Source organism: Tyto alba, unplaced genomic scaffold (genome assembly GCF_018691265.1).
Source record: "Tyto alba isolate M040663 unplaced genomic scaffold, T.alba_DEE_v4.0 Super-Scaffold_44, whole genome shotgun sequence".
Lineage (NCBI taxonomy): Eukaryota > Metazoa > Chordata > Aves > Strigiformes > Tytonidae > Tyto > Tyto alba.
Genome location: NW_024881320.1, coordinates 7,708,241 through 7,729,768, shown reverse-complemented (window position 1 = coordinate 7,729,768; position 21,528 = coordinate 7,708,241). Strand labels below are relative to the sequence as shown.

At 40.4% G+C, this 21,528-nt stretch overlaps 1 protein-coding gene across 4 annotated transcripts in view; it reads left to right on the top strand.

Annotated features, from left to right (window-relative positions):
- The window catches only part of GALNT9 (polypeptide N-acetylgalactosaminyltransferase 9), a 158,823-nt gene that overhangs the window by 74,908 nt on the left and 62,387 nt on the right, over positions 1–21,528 (top strand). For all 4 annotated transcript variants that reach the window (XM_033008245.2, XM_033008247.2, XM_033008249.2 and 1 more), the window contains one exon: positions 5,124–5,241. In XM_033008245.2, the coding sequence (XP_032864136.2) occupies positions 5,124–5,241 (118 nt within the window). The remainder of the gene's footprint in view (positions 1–5,123; positions 5,242–21,528) is intronic.

The following is a 21,528-nucleotide window of genomic DNA, read 5'->3' as shown; positions in this document are numbered from 1 at the left end:
CTGTTGATTATAATTAATGCTTATAATGTCCTCAGTTGTGTCAAGAATATTCCACAGACCAATTAAGTTTTCCAACACCCTTAAGGTGCTGGTAAAAAATAGGACACCTATAATTGCTATTTTATGATACCTTCCTTCTAAAAATGTCACTGTTTTACCAGAAAAGTGCCTGACTTAAGGAAAAAGGTCTTTTTATATAAAGCAGGTGTGGTTTAGGTCAATATATTTTACTCTGAAGCTGTGAAGTGCCAAGGACATGCACCTTCTCATTTTCTGCCCCTTGGCTAGTGAGCAGTGTTTAAGATGCTAACACAGTTGTTTTCACTTGTACATCCATTTCTGATTTTCAAGGGAAATCTTTGTTGCACTGTATTAAAAGTGGTAGATAGACTGGAGTTTTTCAGGTACTGGAAAAACACAGTGATGACATCCAAGTGAGGATCTCACGCTTTTTGGGGAGCAGGATTTTTTAAAAGCATTTGAAATATGTCAGTGTAACACTGTAGTGCAGTATAAAATTATCCACCTATATGCTTAAAGTGCTTTTAGAAGTGAATCTTAGGCTTTCAAGCTGCTGAAGCAGTTCTCAGACTTTTACCCTGTATTATTAGGTGTGCTTTGCAGATGGAGAAAGAGAGGCAGACGGAGGTGACTCACTGAAGACCAGATGAATGACAGAGCTGGGAATAGAGTCAGGGTCCCCCAGCTCACAGCCCTGTTACCAGCTCACTGGGCTGTGCAATCACATTAAGCTTAGTTTACAGCTGGGTCAGTCAAAGCACAGGGGAAGTTTAGGGAAGTTAAGGGCCTGGGCTTGATGAGGACTGAATGCCCAAAACTCTGGTTGAAGCTGATGGAAGTGTAGAACATGCAGTATGCAGAAAATTCAACGTTGTGCATTGTAGGCAAGTTCTTTCATCGCCTCAGGATGTGGCCAGGGCGGAGCCACAGGCTTCTCAGTCCAGCTTCTGGAGTTGCAGCCGTGCTGCTGTGCTGCTGTGCAGGAGAGCAGTGGCTGCCGGCAGCCAAATTCTGGTAGAGAGGGGCACTGACAGCGGCAACTTTTGACTGGCTTCTCTGAAAAGCGGGATGTGGTTGCTTCTGCCATTGCACTGCTATTGTTGCTTGTTCTTGAATTTTTTTTTTTAATCTGAATAAGCCATGAAGGTTTGTAGAGTCTGTATTTGAATATATCTAATGAGAAGAAATAAAACCTAGAAGAGAGAGAGGGAGTTGCAAAGGTAGCCCTCAGTGGCCTTCACCTGTGAGTGATGATTATGTGTTTGCATCCAAAATGTATTTCCCACCCCCATTCAATTAACAAGTCATTGTTTTAATGGACAGAGCCAACAGCTGCAAAAATCCATCCCCCAGAGAGATTCCAGCGCCTGAGAGCAGTCTGCCAGGCCTAGTGGTACCATTCCTCATTAGGAAGGAAGGAGTAGTGTCCTCATGGGAGCATCCTACTGCTGTAAGGAGCTGCCTCCAGAGGATTTGGGAGGGGAGGGGCTGGAAAGAGAATGAGTCTAAGCCCAAACTAGCAGCTCAGTTTTGCAAAGCAGTAATGCTCCAGCCTCCATCCAGTGAAGCCTGTGTTTAGCTTTAAACACATAAAAAAGGAAAATTAAGCAAGTGACATGTTTCTTTCCCTTACCTCCTTCCCTTTTTCATCATGGTTAACACTTAGGAATTACCTGAATATTCCCTCAGAGGCTTATTTCATTCCAGAACTACTGAATTCCCTTCCCTTGGTCATGTCCTCCTTTTATTTCAGTTTCTAGACCAAATTTACTCATTGGTAGCCTATAATATGGTTTTCAGTGATACAGGATTTGACAGTGGGATATATATAGATATATATATGTAGGATATGTCTTGTCCTGTGTACAGGAGAGCTCTGAGCCTTTTTAGGCAAGTCTGTCTTCAGTCATGGGTCTAGGAACTATAAGCAGGAAGATGCATTTTACCAAATAACTTCAATTTATAAGTGCCATCCATCTTACAAAGATCCTGGTGTGTAAGTATATGCATCAACAGAAGATGGATGAGTCCAGCCAGGAGTACCCAGGACCATGCATGGTTTTCATAGATCTCTGAGACCACTTCTGACTAGAGACTGATTCAAAAGAAAGTCTTCACAAATAACAGCACCAAACAGAGAAGTGCTGTGATTTCTTACACACACAGCAGGGGGTCTGCGGGGTGTGGGAGAGGTCCAAGCACTGAGGGTGCTGGTGGTGAACCTGCTGCAGTTTCGTTGTAGGATTTGTGACATCTGGCCTCAGTTTCCTCCAGCCTTTTTGACTGAATGGGTGCAGGGATTTGGCTGAGAGCCCCACTTCTGTTCGAAGTCATCTGTGAAAGCCAGATGTTTTCCTTTGTAATCTCCACTGAATCTTGTCCCCCAGCTCATGATCCAGGGAATGCACCTCACTCTCTAACAGTGGAACGCAAGAGTTAATCAAGATATTTCAACTTCTTTGTCAGAAACAGTGCTGATCAAATGTGTTTCTATCAACAGCTGCCTTTTTCAATTATACAGAGAAAACATAAGAGAAATAGTGTGCACTGCAGTATAGGCTTGTAATGATCTGAGAGTTTGCAATGGCTTTCAAACTGAGAAAAAGTGCAAGGGAGAGATGCTGAAGTGGTACCAGTAATGTGAGTGCTACAGCAGAGTCCATTACAGATAAGGATTAGCAGTGCTTCAGCAAATGAACCTTTTCAAGGGTACCAAACAGTTCCTGCCATAGGTTGGACTGTGTTTTGCAATGTCAGGATATGTATTAGGCCCAGGAGCAAAGAATTGTTTTATCTAACCATATCTTGGGCATTTGTTTGAAGCCTTTTTAACCTCCTGCTGTAGAAATGGTGAACTGCTGATGAGAAAAAGGACCTGATGTGATAACAGCATTCCAGCAGCCACCTGCTGCTACCAGTTGGATCCACCAATACACGGGTAAAAAATGTGTTCATTTTCCTGGCCAGGGCAGCTTTTCACATGTGTATGAAACCACCTCATGAATATGTTTCTCAGATGTCATGGTCAAATACCTTGTGAATAGCTTTCTTTATAAACTGAAGAAACACATAGGTATGTGACAGTTTAACATTAGTGCATTACAAAGGAGACTTCTTAAAATAGGTTTTAGACCTTTTCCATCATCTTTGTTTCTACAAGGCATTTTTGTGGTGTATGTATAAGCTTGGGCCATAGATAGAGTATTCTCTATTCTACTAGAAAGCAGAAAATAGGCATAAACTAGAATTTTCCTGTCTTTTTACAATAACACTGTTAGGAATGATGTTCTATCAGCCAGATGGTTCAAAATTGCCTCCCTTTCAATGGAAAAGGAAGCACAGCTCGATCTTCTAGGTCACCTCCAAAAGCGTTCAGTTTTTCAAATGGTTTTACAGTTTTCCTCATTCAGCAGCCTGGTTTGGAGGGATCATACTAAAATGCCTGGGCACATCCTGTAGATCAGACTGAGGAATGACTACCCATGATCTTTGCAGTAGGCACTTGTCCTCGTTTCATCTGGGATAGAGTTAATTTTCTTCTTAGTAGCTGGTACAGTGCTGTGTTTTGAATTTAGTGTAAGAATAACATTGATAACACACTGGTGTTTTAGTTGTTGCTCAGTAGCACTTATCCTAAGTTAAGGATTTTTCAGTTTCCCATGCTCTGCCAGCGAGGAGGTGCACAAGAAGCTGGAAGGGAGCATGGCCAGGACAACTGACCCAAACTAGCCAGAGGGATATTCCATACCATGGGACGTCATGCTCAGGATAGAAACGGGGGGGGGTGGGGGGAGGGGGGCATGGGGGGGGGCGGATCGCTGCTCAGGCATCGGTCAGCAGGTGGTGAGCAATTGCATTGTGCACCACTTGTCTTTCGTGGGTTTTATTTCTCTCCCTTCTTGTTATCTTCCTTTTCATTATAGTAGTATATTTTATTTCAATTATTAAATTGTTCTTATCTCAATGCATGAGTTTTACTTCTTTTTCTCCCACTGGGAGGAGGGAGGAGCGACGAGTGAGCAAGCGGCTGGGTGGTGCTTAGGTGCTGGCTGGGGTTAAACCACGACAGCACTGTGCATTGTGCAGCTGAATTACAAGTCAAACATGGAGCAGCAGACTTTTGTTGTTCCACCTTAAAGTTAGTCAAGTTCACATTTTTAAATTGTGGATTATAGTAGCAAAACCTAGCTCCCACCTTGAGTTTTAAAGAGACAGGTGTTGTGACCAGTACAGAGATGCAGAGAAAATGTGGACAAATGAAACTAACAAATATCACTAGCTTGTGTTGCATTGAAATAATACATGTGCTCATATGGGAAGTGTTTTCAAAATTTGTTATCATGTAGTGCTTCTCAGTGACAGGTTTCAGATTGCTTTGTAAAGGAGAGCAGAACCGTAGTTTTGCACATAAAGAAATTTGTGCTCAGAGAAGGGAAGTGGTTTATCTGAATTTGTCCAGTTGGTCAGTAGCAGATCTGAGGGTAGAGCCTCCTCATCTGAAAATTTTTCATTTTCTAAAGACTAACCTCAGAAAACATAGAAATGTTAATCATGGAACAGCTTCACAAAGGCTGAAATATATCTGCTAGAGTTGACTCCAGGATATCCCTTGCCAGACTTCACACCATGATTGATCCATGGCTCTCCACAAGCACTTACTTTTAATACGTGGTAAGGGGACTCCTCATTTCTGACAAAACTTATGTTTTTTTGTTTGTATGAATCTTCAAATAAAGCATTGTCTACTTCTTGTGCTACTCTGTGTAGTGGTGAACTTCAGCTCCAGCACAGAGGTCGGGTCTGTAAAACAAAAGAAAAACAGCCTGATGCTTCACTCACATGCATGGAGTTCTTGACTTCACATCTTGTGTTCGTCTCTGAGACACCTGGTCCAAGTGTGTCTGGCAGTGTGCTAGTTACTTGGGTGGCTTTGGTCCCACACGGTCTTCTGTCCATCGGGGGATGAAATGCAGTGTGATTGCACACTAATAGATAAAATCAAAATGTAAACTTGAAGACTAAGAACTGTTTTGTCTATGTAAATATGAGTTCTACAGTAGCTAACAAATTACGTAATTTTTTGCTTTAATCTCTCTGTGCAGGACACCAGCCATGATTGGATGCTCGTTTGTAGTGGACCGAGAATATTTTGGTGAAATTGGCTTGCTTGACCCTGGTATGGAGGTCTATGGAGGAGAAAACATTGAATTAGGCATGAGGGTGAGTAACAAAGAGACTTTGTGCCATGTCCATTTGCAAAGAAAGATGAGGAACGTGTGACCCAACAGAAGTGCTGTCTGACTGATAGGCTATTACACTGAAGTAATTGATACTGCAACACTATCTGGAACTGACAGTCACAGTAAATTAATGTTCTTGGCCTTACTGGCCTTGAGAGAACTGATAACAGTCAGAAATATGGTGTATTGGTTCATTCTGTCAGTGTCTGAACCCAATGAGACAGATTTTCCCCTTTCCCAGTATCACTGCTTTTGCACACAGCTACGCTGTCCTCACGTGCTCATTGCGCTTAGATGGTACTGTATGCTTGTGGCCTAGCAGATGCAGTACCAGCAGAAAACTAAGGCCAGGCTGGTAGAAGTCAGTTGTAATGTTCTACATACCATGCATGATGAATGATGTGGTATTTTAAAACTTAGAGGGTCCTCCTCATAGAATTAAAAACTACAGGGTACAGGTATTAAAAACTACAGGGTACAGGTATTTGATCCTGTCAGACAGGTCAGTGTGAAGTGTGGATAGATGATTTTGGAACAGCATCAGTCCACCCTGTGCTTCTGGACCTATAGATGGTTTGTCACTTGTGAACCCTTCCCCTTGTTTTCAAGGTGGTGCTTGCCAGCAAGTCCTTCTGAAGTCCCAGGAACATGTCTTAGCACTTGAAAATTAGGCCACTTAATGTTGCATGAACACAGTTTCCTCATTATAAAGCTGACTGTTTAATTATTTTCTCCTTACTCTTTATTCCCTGCCTCACAGTAACATGTCCCTGGTGCATGTAATGTACTCATTAAAGCATATATTCTGCTCATGGTGAAACACTGAACATCAAATTAGTCCATTCTTTATCTGACTTTTTTTCTAAAATGGCTACAGACTCCTTCACACCAGTGGGCTGAGGAAGAAGGTCATTGCAGCAAGAGTTTATTTTCATATATGGGTGTGTATTTATTATTCCAGCATCGCAAGAGGGATAGGGTTTGTAATGGGACTGTGTGAATACACTGCCTATACTTTAAGGTTCAGAATTCACATAGGGGACAGAAAAACTGCTACCACAAATCATCCAATTTTCCTTAAGAGGGTCAGGCTATTACCAGGCTTGTGTGAGCTTTCCTTTATCATTGTGCAGGGCTTTGATCTGTTTGAAACTTTTTCCACATGGCTGCTCTCAGAATAGATTGAATGCTCTGGCAAAACTCTGGCATAGCTGATGAATAAGCCTTCTATGAAATCTGAAAGCTGTCGCTCTTCCTTAGATGAGAATAACTTGCTGAGTGCGATTAGGGCATCTGGTAAACAGAGGCAAAGGTTTTAATAGGATTATGAAATGGCGCTTGCTTGAAGAGGCAAGGATTTGAAGTGAACAAGGACAGGTTTTCAGGGGTTGGGAATCTGTTAAAGTCTGCAGAAACCTAGGATATAGAAACCTTCTCTCATTCTTTGGGGTTTGGTTTTCTTTTTTGGTCAGGAGGTTTTTGCCCTATAAAGAAGAATTAACCCTACTGTTTGGAAAAGGCTTTATGAAAGTACAGGAGTATGGTTGAGTTAATTCTGAAATAAGCTGTACGTCCATAGGATGGATCCATTACTCTGTGTTTGCATGGTATACAGGGTCTGCCTCCTAATTTGAGAGTCCTACACATGGTCACCCCCTGTGTGTCAGAGCTGTCAGAAGCTAGCAGTGTGAAAATGCACTGGAACCTTCTCCCTTCCCTCTAGGATATTTATAAAATTGCTATGAATTTACAAAGGGGTTTTTTAACGCCATTAAAAAAAAATCACTCCTTTCCTAAGGCCTGGTGCAGTGACCCACATGGGGATATTTGGCATATCTCTTACACTTGTACAGTGCGATGCTGTTGCCCATGTGGAGCAATGAAGGACAGGAAAGTGGAGGAATAAATGAATGGATGAAGAGCAAGAAATAATATAATAATAAAATGATGCAGAAGCAGTGGCATGCATTTGGCTGAAAACAGTCCCTATTTAAAATACCTGTAACAATAATCCTTTAAACTTTTTTGCAAAATATTATCATGTTACTGCTAAAAGAAAAGGGATTAGGCTTGGAGTGTCTGATTTAGATTACATTGCATCTAATGGACCCTCATTTAAATTGTTTTAATAACATGAAATAGGGAAAGTCAGTGAAACAAATGAGCTGATTTGGGTGGTTACTGTTTGATAACCTAGCTAATCTCCCTTAAATCTATTGTTTATTAAAAAAATCATCATCCTGGGTATTCTACTATTGGCTTTTCCCTTTTTTAAATTCCATAGATGGAAATATTTAAATAATTAATCTAAGTGATTTTTCTGTGTTGAGTAAGCAGTGCATAAACTGACTGGGGCTACCACATGTATTGAAAATATTTAGGGCTCTGCAGCTCTTTTTTAAACTCATTTTTTGTGTAAACTTCATATCAGAGCTGCAACATTCTCGTAATGGGGTAGCTTTGCAGTGGAACCAATGTCTGCTTGCCAACCTAGGGAGATTCTGGTTTGGTTGAGAAAAAGCACTGACTGTTCTGGGAAATAAAAGGGAGATGGGGAGATGGACATGATTGCAGGCTTGTGATAGTAAGGAAATAGATGGACATTTGCATAATGTCATCTTGTACTGTATTTTTCAAAGATGACAGTTTCACTGCAAGATGGATAAATACAGGACTGAATTATGTTACAGACAAATGGTGCTATTCTCTTAGTGTTCACCAACCAGCTACTAAAGCTGGTGGGAATAACTTGTGAGCACCTAAAAACTGATTTTGGCCAGGAATTTACAAAGCCAAATCATGGCTGACTCCTATGTGGATGAGAAACTGCAGGGTTTCTGCAAGCGTCAAGTAAGTTCCTTTCCTAGTGCGAGCTACCGACACAATTATTTGGAAAGGGATAATATAAACATTAAAAGCCTAGTTTATGATTTGACCTAATACAAGCCATTTATGATGCATCTTTTTATAGCGAGTCATTCATCATTGCACTAAGGATCTCTCTCTTCCTCTGGTGCTCCAGTGATAGGGTGAATGAATTACTGTTCTTTTTATTTTGTAGCCATCATCTGTAATGGTGGGTGGAAAGAGATCAAACATTTATTTTAAAGGATGCTCTAGTACAAATTAAATTCTGCTTCCACCATTAAGAATCCAAACAAATTAAACAAAAATATGTTGCCACATTGACAAGTGAAAACAAAACTTCTCTTTTACGGCCAGCATGAACTGCCCATACTACTTTATTCTCTGTAGCACTGTGATATACCTCAAAGGAGGGAATCTGCATCAGCTGATGAATTCTTAGAGGTGGTAACTCAGAGATTTGAAAAAAATACAAAACAGCAAACACCCCCTCCCCACCAAACTAATGACTTAACCAATTTGAGATATCTTAAAGAAACCTACTGTTTAAGAGATCTTGGCCAGAGACACCAATTAGAGATGTCCCTATGTATCAGCGTGACAAATTAACTCTATGGTGAATTCAAATGATGGGTTAGTTCTCCAGCAGAGCTTAGCTGGATGCTTAAGGTTAGTTGTGACCTTGGATTGTGCAAAAGTGTCGCTGATAACTTTGGCCAGTTTTGACAATACAGTTCATCAGTGTTGGAAAGAATTGTCTGAAAACAGGATAAAAGCTCAGATCATTTGTGCTCTTTGCTGTTGTGACTACAGTGCTAAAGGTGGCCAAGCTGCCTAGATGGAAGCAAGCATGGGTTATGTATATAGAAACGCAGTCCCACCTCTGGGGTTTGCAGAAATACTGTGTGTACTGTAAAAAAAAAAAAAAATGATGCAGAGTCACTGAAATCTCTTTATAAGGAAATAAAACTCATTACCTAACGGACTTTCATACACAAGCAATTCATTACACTTTCCAAACTTATGCTATATGGCCCAGCTTTGCTGTCTTTAAAAACAGATGAACTACATTTTCTCTGAACAGAAATGCTAATGTTAGATTGTTGAGTAGTGAATTCTTGACCTGATTTTATTACCTTTAGCTATTGAGATTTAGATTCCTTTGAGCAGTCAGTGTTTTAAATGCAGATTCTAGGCTGGTGTGCTGTAATAAAAATGTCACAAGGTTTATGTATAGCAAACTTTATTTCTGAATTCTGGACAGTGCTTTTTACCCTGTGTGATTCATGAGGCAAGGCCCTTACTCTTAGAGCTAGGAGGTAAGTAGGAACCTCAAAATTTCAGGGTTTTTTTCCCACATGCTGTGGGAAAATACCAATGAAAATTGTATGAAAATACAGGTTAATCAAAATGTCTTATTTCAGTAAATCCAAAAATACTTCATTTTTATTTTGACCTTTCCCAGGCTGTGATTTTTCGTGTAAATTAATTCCGTTTCAAATGAAAAGTTTTAAAAGAAAACCTTTCAGTTTGAATACATTTAATCACTTAAAAGATGTTAACAAAAATTCGCAATTGCTGACATCTGAAAATGCAGTGCACTCAGTCCTTAGACATGCCTATTCACACTGGGGTGCAATAAATCAGCATTTTCAGCATGAAATTAAATGCTATTAAAATGTTTCTGACCAGTTTTACACTGAAGTCTCCACTGCCCGAGCAAAATTCTAATAAGTGATATAATCCACTGTTACTGGAAGTTGCCCTGTTGCATAGGTTCCGAAGATCTCTGTGATAAATTTCCTAGGACTCACCTTCCAGATAAAGTCATCTAAGTAAAGGTGTCCTCTTTTCCATATCCACTTTAATTTAGCATTTTCGTAGGCATTTCTTAAGATAAAAGAATGTTAAGCTTGTAAAGTCAAGCATTAAGAAATAATGAAAGGATTGAATTCACGGTGCCTGGATTACACTAATTTGCAGCTCTTTTCCCTCTTAAAAATAGGGCTTGGAATAGTCTATTCTGTGGTGGTGTGCATACAAGATGAGCCAGGTCCTCTGCCCATCTAAATGTTCAGCATCTTTTAACTCCAGCAAAGTTTCACTGATTCAAACAGGATGAGATTAGGCTTGACATTTGTATATGGCAATAATGCGTTCTGTCTGGAAAAGGAGACAAACTTAATTGTAAGTGAAGATGGTCATGCAGGCATGAAATCCAAGGCTGCTGAGCCCTGGAGTGTCTGAAGTCACCACGAATCACCACTGCCCCTGTTGCCAAAGTGTGCAGCTGCCAGTCCCGGTGGGCTCCACAGGGCGGTAACTGTATTAACAGCTTGGAGAAAGCCGTTAGCAGCCCTGGTTCCTCTGGTCTGGCTCTGTGGTTGTAGCCTCCCAGTAACTGGTGCTCGTGCCTCTGTGCAGTGAACCAAAGAGATGCAGTGCTGTCCGTGAACAAGAAAACCATGAAAAAACAGATGAAGACAGGCTGAATTCCAGTGTGACAACCAGTGCCTGGTGCCAGGTTTCAAGTGTCTGATCTCAACCGTGTTTCAAACCAGGGGATTTTCCCTCTAAGGGGTCTTCCCACAGATAAGAAAGAAGAATGTAAAAACTGTAAAGCAAAGACAAAGAGTGAAAAAACGGCCCTTGGCCTGTTCTGGCTAAGTTAGAGTACTTGGGTTTTTCTCCGACCAGATAATTTATATATTCTTAACTGTACTCTAAATGGGATGCATGATCTTGTATCTGGGGAGAGAATCCAACTCCCTAGTTGTCTGCAATTTCTTTGAACTACAGTGTGCTTTTCTCTCTCTCTCTCTTTTTTTTTTTTTCTTCTTTTTATTAAATTGAAGATAACTGTAACCTTGAATGGAAAACAATGTTTTCATCAGAACATAGTGCAATGGTGCTCTAGCATGAAATTGCCAGCAAACTACAGGACTAGAGCTTGTGAATACCGTTAAAAACACTCGCTAAAGCAGGAGCATTGGAAATAGCTCAGAAAAGAGCATCTGGCCATTTGGCTTCAATATCACATCATGCTCCATTGAGTGTAACATTTTATGTTACAAACTCTTTCATGTACTAGGACATTATAAAAGCTCAAGGCTGGAAATTTCAGAAAGAGATCAACAGTGGAAGAACGGAGGAAAGAAAACGCTTCCTTAGCCTTTGCTGCTTTCTTCTCAGCCACTTTCCTGTCGGAAAAGTGATCTAAATCTAAGACAAGTTCCTCTGCAGTGGCAAGCGTGAACTGAAATAGAAAGAGAGGAAAAATGCCGAGAAGTTGAGTGTGCTAATTGTGTTGAGACTGACATAGGCTTCACTTGCCTAATGATGAGACTGAACCAAAAGTCTGGAGATGAGTAACAGCTGGTCAGAAACTTTCTGAAACAACATATTTTCTATTGCAAAATAACAACTCATCCAGAACTCCAAATGTTCCGTAGAAATCTAAATTTTCATGCTGATTACTGGAAGCCTGGCTTGGGATGTTGTGTACCCAGAGGTGCCCAGCTGTCAGACCTTAACACCTGCAAAAAGGTTTCTTTGAGTTTTTTGGAGCTATTCTGAACCTTTTTCACAACTCTTAAAAAAAAAAAAAAAATGGTATCATTGCTGAGGAAAACACTCAAAAAATTAAATGCAAAAGTGTTTCATGATGCCATCTGTTCCCAGAGCAGGGAAATGTCCATTTTCTAGTTGACCTTTTGATTAGCTCCCTAGGTAGTTCTTGTTTTTCTGGGGATGAGTTTTAATCTGACTTTCTATGAAGTATAGGGGGCACTTAGGATGCCAAGAGTCTTTTCAGCTTGGGCTGCTGCAGTTGGAGCAAAGCCTTGGTTTGGGCTAATGTCCTGTGTGGAGGTCCCTGACCCAGACCACCAGCTTGGGTAAATCCTGAGGAGCAGCCAGGGGATATGAGACCCACAGCCCAAACTGCTTTCCCTGGCTGTGGCCAGGGCTCCTACGTGTGGTTGTGTTGCTGGAGGGTTTTCCCAGGTGCCATCCTTCAGGCAAACCATCTCATTTGGGAAAATGTACTTCAGCATTAGAGGTGAGCTGTCAGTTTTATAGGATCCTCCAGGCTTGAGTGCAGGGTCTAGAGATGGGAATGTAGGCATTGAAATGTATAACTTTCCATCGGTTGCTGAGGTGTTACCCTTGTAGGAAAATTCAAGTCACCATTATTTATGATGTTAAACAGAGGCACATAAATCCTTACCACTGGTGAGTGGAAACATTTGTGTCAAGTGAACATGAGGAAAACATAGCTGGTCTTTAATGAGTTGTGGTTTTGGAGGGTGGAAATGTTGTAGGGTTTAGGTTTGTTTGGTTTTAATTCTGCCTTGAAAACTTTGGAAGGTAATATGACATTTTTCACTGTATCTTTTGCAGTCTGCTAAAGAAATATCTAACTGACTAGTAATTATCCTTGCAATAGTGTTGCCTGAATAGAGCAAAGCGTGTTGAGCTGACCTGTGTGACAGATACCTGTGAGCTGAAGAGCAGGAGCAGGGAAGGAATAATGCATATGTCTGTGTTGTTGAATAAAGGCTCACTCCTTGGTGACAAAAAATTATATCGTTATGTGTTGTATGTAATACACAGAAAGAAAGCAACTTAACATTATGCATGAAAGAGACAAACTATTTTCTGTTGAAGGCAGCAGCAGATTAGCCACCAATGCGAAGTTTTTAATGCAAGTCATCTATAAATTTGTTTTTAGTGGCCTGTGCAGTGCAATAGGAATATTCACAACAAAGGAGCCACCAGAGAGGGCAGCTGTGCTGTATTACAAGGTCAAACACTTGACTGGGGAAAACTTGCCAGCTGCATGATCTTGAGGACTTTGTTTCCTACTCTCCCTCTTCAGTTTTCCCATCTGCAAATGGCAATGATAATATTAACTGTATAGTGGGCACGGTAAAGTTGTCATCTCTAGAGTGGCAGAAAATGTCCTCTGAGAGGAGTGCAAATGAGCTCTTATTATTTTTTTTGCAGTTAATGTTTCAGAAGGGCACTGTTGGCCAGGCACCTTGCAGGAAGGTGACAAGGAGAGACAGTTTCTCCCACAAAGAGCTCACAGAGGAATAAGACCTGGCATCAAGGGGCTGGAATGGTGCACAAAGCAGGGAAACAGATCCCTGTTTGGTGGAGCACAGACAGAAAATGCATAGGTGTGAGTGACTGTGGGCAGTCCTTGGCACAGAGTCAAAAGAGCGAGCAGATGAGAAGTTCACCTGTTGCCACCTAATCCTCCTCCTGCAAGTAAACCATGAAATATTTTCCCAAGCTTGCCTAAGTTTTATGATCTCTTCCTTTTTGGTACTGGTTGCAGTGAGCATTTGCTTGCAGTCATGTTGTAGAAGGACACCAGTAATCAACTGTCCAAACAAACAAACAAAAAATTGCTCATCCTGCAGAGGTATATCATTTCCTTCAATTCAGTGTCCTTTAAAAGCTTTGTGGTTATGTTTCATGACAGTATTTTGGGACATGATGTGTGCAGTAATGTACCTTTAGATCATATTGGCTGCCAGGAGTTGGGAACTTGATGACACCCATTTGCCACATTTTTTCTGTACTTTTTTTTCATCATTATTGTGGAGCTGAATTCCTGCTTTGTTCTTGCACAAATAAATTAAGTGATTTCAGTATGGAAGGAAGGAAATTTAAAAAAAATTTCAGTAAAATATTTATAGTCTCCCTTAAAGAGTTCCAAGATTCTCTCTCTCAAATTTTGTTTCCTACACAGAAAGAATAGGGGAACAGGTTGGCTGAAATGCTTTATTAGCACATTTGTTGTAACTTACATAGCTCCATATGTAGATTCACTGCTTGTATACTGCAGCTAGTCTAGATCCATACAGACAAATTACCTTTGCATCCTCATATGTCATTGTTTCTCTTCCATGAACATCAGATTAGATTGCATGGCAATGTTAGACATATATATAACATGCACAATTGCTTTGGTCAAAATGCCAATTGCTTTCCATTGGTAACTTTTTTCCAACATAATGGAGAGGTGTTAGCTTATTTGAAAGAAAGGAAAAACAAACACAAAATGGCATATCTGACATTTCTATGTGCATTCTAGGCTTAGAAAAGGCAAATCTCACTGAAAAAACTTATTTAATGTGACATACAGGATTTATTGCATGAGAAATGCAGCCAAGGAGAACCCAGAGTAGCATCAAAATACATCTGCAAAACCTGTGTCAGATGCAATTGCTTATTACATCTTCAAGTGTTTTGACTACAATAAAATAATCTATTTGCGTTCCAGTGAAACCGTAGCTGCATATTTCTGCATAAAATGCTACTTAAATATCCTCTGCATCTCTAATAACATGTCATTTACACAAGTATCTTCCTATCAGGAGAAAAAACAAACAATTCAATAACTTTAAGGCATGTCACACCCATAATTCCTAGCATACTCTGGAGGATCAGGTAAATAAGTATGCCTCCATTTAGCTAAGGGGAAACTGAGGCAGAAAGCTCTAACAATGTCGTCACAAAATTTTTGAGAGTCATTTGATGGCAAAGCCCATGTTGAAACTATTTTAAATAGACTTTATTGTATTTCGCTACTAATTGTTCTGAATTCAAAGCCTGAAATGATTACTGGAGGTTACAGCATGCTTTAGGAGAATTCTGCTTAAAATTCCTATATTCCTTTCAGGCATGATTGAGTAAGGAGAGGACAAGGGTGATGGACTGCAAGAGGAATAAGGAAATTCTACCGCCTGTTGCTGAGTAGGAGTGTGAGAGCACATTCAAAGCAGTTTTCTACAGATCTGTTTTTTCTGTTCCTGTTTCCAGTTGATCTTGCCATGTTGTGCTGGCAGGTACCTAGCGGGTTGCAGAGTTTCTGACATACCTTCTGCATTGCCTTTTGTGGCTGGATCACCAGCTGCTCTCTCTGTTCCTCCCCCAGGGTGGGAAGGTGGTGTTATATTCTGTCTCTTCCTTTGCCTGCCCTTGACTCACCATGGGGCCCACGTGGGCCCAGTCTGGCAGCAGTCTGCTGAGGACAGCGTAGGGTGTCCTGCTTGTGCTGCTGCAGGCAGACATATGTCACACTCCTCCTTCACTCTTTTCCCTTACCCTTGTTACCCCTCAGCAAGAAATTCATTGACTCCTAAGCAGTTGTACTGCAGGAACTTGCAGGTACAAGCTGCTCTGGTGCATGTGCTGGATCGACTGGTGGGTCTGTGACTGCTGCATTGCTAATGGTGCCGTTTTGCCTACCCCTCTGTGGTTCAGCCTTTTGTGCTTATGGTCCGAGTGTTTGTTGCCCTGACATTGTGTCTTTAGCCCAGAGGCGCTGATCTGCCAGACCCGGTGAGCCCAAGAGAGCTGCTGACAAGTTCAGCTCCAGTTAGTTGCAGTTCAAGGTCAAATGGGACTTTAAAATATGAATAAATGTCAGGGCTTGCTGGCACATCGATCTCAGTCTTTTTGATTACTGCCAGATCGCATGAATAAATTAGCCTTGACAGGTGCGATAAATTGTATAGACTACTGATCTCAAACAGTAAATGTTAAAGAAGGACGTGGGAGGCCTGGAGGGGAAAATACCCTCTGCAGATGCTTGTATTAAATGAGGTAAGTTTTGATACAGTGCTCAGGGGGTGAATTTCAGGCAGGAGGAGGCCTTTTGTTCATTTGCGATTCTTTGACAAGCTGGGGCGCATCTCCTGCTGAAGTATTGATTTCCTTTGCCAGGACAAGTTTGGGTTACTGTGCGTTACGAAGCAAGAGAGCTTTGGCTGCCTTTTCCACCAGCAGCCCTACCCATCCAGTGTGGCTTGGTCTCAGGCCATCTGGTTCCCAAGAGTGGACATAGGAAAACAGGTGTCTAAAATAAAATAAAACAAAAGTAGAGGGCATTGGAAGTATCTCTCCATATGCTGTAATACTGTACTGAACAGTGTCAAGCCATGATTCATTTGTACGTCAGATCTTTGCTTTGCGGGGACTTTTTAATTGGAAACCAATACATATTCAGAGAAACCCACATGACTTACAGGACATGCTTTCTTCTCTATGATTTCCTGTATAACATAACTGAGGTTCTTCATTTCCCTCCTATGCATAAATACCAGCAATATCAATCACTGCTTATTTATTTTATTTTGTTAAATGAGGAATTGCTATCTTTTGTTAACTGCTAAATGAGTGTGTGAAAAGAATATGAGCAGAGGGTGTTTTTTTCTGATACTGTTTCATGTGTCTCTAAGAACTTTCAGTTTTCTTAAACCCACAATCAAATATTACAGTGCTTTCCAATATAAGACATATCAGAAAGCCAGCCTTTTTGTCACAAACATGTAGACTTTTTCTTTTCTATGTACTGTTATCCCCTTAATTAAGCATGCCCTCTTTCTGCCACATCATACACACATTCTCTCTCCCCATCTTGATAACTCATCTGTGTGTTTCTGTATATTGGTCTGTATATACATATTTATATGCACATAGTGGTCATGGACTAGTGCTCAGTTTGGGCCATTCCTCATTCAGGACTTCTGTGAAATAGTTGGATTTATGCTGAAACACCGAACTTCATGGTACTGTTAGTCAAAAATGCATGATTTCAAATACAGAGCGATTTTTTTCTCCAAAAGCTGGAACGTATGGAAGTGCTATATTTTGTAGCAAAAGAATTAAAGGGAGAAACTTGGTTTCAATCAATTTTTCAAAATTAAAGCAGAACAGTCTTTAAATTAGGTGGATTTTAAATTTTCTGTATGAACTTTCTGCATAGATCCAATCGTCTTAACAATAAATATATGACCATCGCTTTTTCACGTAAATTGTTCCATTAATATACATAATGAATAGCATGAATATAATTTTAAAGAGACTGTTGTAAATTTGTTGTTTATAATGCCAAACTCTTTGGGTGCTGTGATGAACTGATATACCCTCAATATGCGTGTAGCGTTAGAATGGAAGGGGTTACAGGAGAGGATTTTTAATTATCTAGAAATGTCTTGACATATAAATAGGGTAGTGTAGACAGAGGTTGAGAGACAAAAGGTTTGGAAAGAGAAAGGGCCTTTCCTGTTACAAGAGCTTCACCAGATGGATGATATCCATCACACACCGTGCGTGTGACCGGGCTGTTAAGAACAGCAATGAGAAGAAGAGGGCAAAGTGGGGTGTGTTCACAGAAAGAAGGGTCAGCCACAATGCTGAGTGGTAAGAAGCAGACTGCCCAGTAAGAAGGATTTTGAGACTGGTATAGAAACTCTTGAAAGATTAGCTAATGCAGGCAGGTGGCTCCAAGCCTCAGAATGTGTGCTTTTCTGATTACTGGTATTATGGGGGGGATGGAAAATGTTTACAAAGCGGTTAGGAAGAGGATGAAGATTATATTTTGAGGACCAGGGAAGTATTGTGCTGTTAAAGTAAATAGAGAAGAGAAAAGCATTAGTATTTCTAGAGTTGGGGCTTCTTGAACACATGCCAGATGAAATGAGGAGGGATTTGCTCATAAGAGTCAAAGCATCTTTAGTCAAAAAGGATGCACAGATTAGTAAGGATTTTTTTTGCATGCCTACAAAAGTGCTTCTCAGTATTTTTGCTCACAATGTCCATTGTTTTCAGATCTTGCAAACATTAATTCTCAAATGGTAAACCTTTAAAGCTTTACAAAAGAAAGCTGAAAGATGAACCCTCAGAGACTTTATTCTGTGCCATACAATATGCCAATGTGAGAATATATTCACATGAGAAATTACAGCTGTGTGATTTGTGTATATTGCATTGCTCTGCTCCCTCTCCAGTAATCCACCTGTCCAACTAAAATACCACATTCTTGGTAAATTTAAATTTCACTTACATTTAATTTTTGCCTTCTAAAACATTTTGCCGATTGCTTTTCTGTGGCATTTGGGGGGAGGTTGGGGTTTTTGCAAACTTTGCTACAATACAAAACAAATAACTTACCTTTCTAGCACTGTGACAAATTCTTTAAAGCATCCACAAAAATAATACATCCTTATCCTCATTGCTGATGCATTTTTTTTTACTCCTTTATAGTGAATATAAAGAGATCAGAATTTATTAAAAAGGCACACCAGTCCAAAAAAGCATTACCTCCATCAGATGAACAACCAAGAAAGACAACTGAATTTTTCTCTCAGCTTGCACATTATCTACCTTGTACAGAAACGCAATCACTAAAACATTGTTTTCCCATACAATAGAGACATTAGCAATTAATGCATATCTGTTAGGTATGTGATGATCCTCTATGGATTTTTATTAAAATACCCCTTTGGTAACTAATTCCTCTAAAGATCTGGATGTAATTGTTTCAGCTATTAAGTGTAGTTTATGCAGTCAGGTGTCAGCTCTGTAATAGACACATTCAAAATCTGTGTCAGCTGTTCATTCGTAAAGATCTAGCTTGACCTAGCAATTACAAACTGCTTATAATATAGTATGTCTCAATTTTATTTAAAATTAGATTCCAAATTCCCAAGACAAAATGCCCTTAAGTAGAGACAACAGCCCCAGAAAACAACTTCTGGGAATAGACATTCAGAAAGCAAATCAGGCTGTTTTATACTCAGCTACTTGTTGAAGGCATCACTGCCCTAAGTTTTTTCATGGATCCACATTTGTTTGAAAAGATGGACACTAAGATCTGCTGTATGTAGAGCTGCAGAGCACCCACCTCCAAACTCATCCATTTGAGAAAGGGCTATGGGTCTCGACCATCTTCCTTTGTCAGACTGAAATCTTACCGGGTACCTGGAATTCTGTCTTTGGGGGGTCAGCATGTCCAGCAACCTGACAACAGTGCATTTATTTTCTAAATCAACTGTAGTAAACTATTGGGTATTGAACTAATAGTTCATTATTATTTGAACTGCCTCCATCATCTTAGAAATTTTGTTAGCTGATTATTCAGTTCACTGCATATGCTGCTTTCCCTTGTGACGCCTTCCTTGATGTTGATGACATGAATTATGAGGCGGGGGGAAGCACAGTCAGGATTAACCAATAAAAAAGAGAAAAGAAAATGGATGAGAGAGAGAGATTAAAAAACAAGCAAACAAAAAAAAAAAACCAAACTAAACCCTTTAGATGAGGAACCACTGGAGAAGTGAGTGAGAAAGCAAACAAGAAGCAAGCATTTGGAGGTAGTGATTAACACAGGCAGCTGTGGACTGAGAGCAGCTGAAATATGGGCATTTCATAAAGGGCCAGAAGGCAACTGAATGATATCCAGGGCACCGTAATTAATAATTTTTTGAGGGAGGGATGCAGAATGGAACATGTCGAACCAAGCTTTGACAGGCATCTCCTGAAAGAAGAGGACAGGTCTTGGTACAGTCAGTTTTGAAATCACCTATGGCTGTTCCAGCTGCTTCAAATGAATTTACCTCTCCCTGGAGGGGAGGGAGGTTTGCCTAATGGGTCATGGAGCCAAATCCTGAGTGTTCTGCACTGAGCACCCAAAATGTTAGTCCAGACCTGGTATAAACTGAATCGGTCCAGTAACTTCCCTATCTTGCCGTTCAAGCAATATAGGCATTCTTCTGTCTCCTCCTTCCCAGCTCCTACCCAGGACATTTTTTTAACTTGAGGGTTAATGCGTTTTGCTTCTAGAGTCATGCAGAGGCATTCTCCTCTGGGTTGCAGCAGAAGTAGGAAGTAAGTTTTAGACAGCAGAATTTGGACACAGGTTTGTGTCATCCTGTGCTTAGCAGCAGCTCTCAATGTTGTATGCACTTTGATTTACACAGGTTACTTACGGTTGTCTTCAGCAGGAAGCACAGCAAAAATAATTGCAAAGGGAAATGTGGTTCATTTTTCTTATTCCTCATTAATCCGCATTCAGCATCTCTTCAGGAAGATATAATGACGTGCAAATGTGGTGTAAGTTAGTTTTTCTCCCCTTCTATTACCTTTGCCTCTTTTAATTAAGCATAACCTGTTGTCCATCTTACTGAAGCAACATTTCCTGTCATGTCAAATGTCAAAGGCAGTTACTACATGCAAAAGTAGCAAATTCTAGCACTTATTGAGATGTTTCTTAGACCTTCACACAAAACTGTTTCATTTCGCATAACTTGCGGGGCACTGATCTTTCTTTGCTTTAAAAAAAAAAAAAAATGTAGAGGAGGATAGTGAAACCTAGTATTTTAAGTTTAAAATTTGGTAATGAGTCAAGAAACAAGTAAAATAAGAAATTAAGGCAAATGTGACAGCAAGACAAAAGAGGAGTGATGATACGGTTACCTGGGTGAATTGCATCTCAAAAGTTAGTTTAAAGATTCAGTAATCTTTTCTGTAGCTTTTTGATAAATAAAGATAGCAAAAAACCTCTTTTTCAGTGGCATTATCTGAATGTCCACACTCTCTTAGATATGAGGAAAGTGCTGTGATTTAGCAAAACAGAAAAGCTTTAAATAACAAATTGGGATCTGTGAGCCTGCTAGAGATTGCATGATAAATCTTTCAACCTGCTGCATATTGACCTCCTTAAATTGTGATAAACAGCAAAACAGAGTACCCAACCCAGTTTGAAAGATGTTTACACCTTCCTGGTGCACAGGGTGAGGGTGGTGGGGTGGATTTCTGCTCTAAATGCAGAGGCACAACAGCCACTGATTTTAATTTACTGTAGATGCGAAAGGCACTTGTTTTCAAAACAACTCTGGTACATCTAGTGCTGTTTTGCACTTGTTACCACATTAATAAAAAACTGACATACTAGCACTCTCCCTTTCATGCCTTAATTTCTGCAGTGTTTCTGCTTCTGTCACTGTGAGGGCTTCATGCAATGTTTCCCCATTAACACAGACCCATTAGGTCTTCAATAAAGACTATTTGTATCCTATTTTTTTGCTGTTGGTGCTGGTATCTCCTGCCTAATGTGGGTAATAAAGGGCCTGAAGAGTCTAGATGTGAATAGCTGACTGTTAACCACATCCCTATTTATCTCTAGATGCTTTCACAACAGTGTCCAGGATAAACAACAGATCTACTGTCACTTCTGCCTGGTAATGTTCCAATGTACAGAACTAAACCAGAAGGAAGGAAGGTGTAAATGTAACCACGCTGGTTGTACATCAGGCCCGAGGGTGAGAACCATGAAAACAAGATGCAGAGGGAGGTACACGTTTGACTTTGCAGAGTTTCGAACTCTGGAAGGTAGTTGTGGTATGCGAGCAGCACTCATTGCATCCTCTCTGGGGCAGTCTTTGGGGTTTGGGCATCTTTTGCATTGTGCCCATGGAGCTGGCAGTGAAGGAAGTGTTTTCTGGGGACAGTGGAGATGAGCTGCTACTCAAGTGTATGACACAAATTGACAGGACCAAATTGTCTTGAGCTGTGCAAGGGGGAGGCTGAAAATTCAGATAATTTT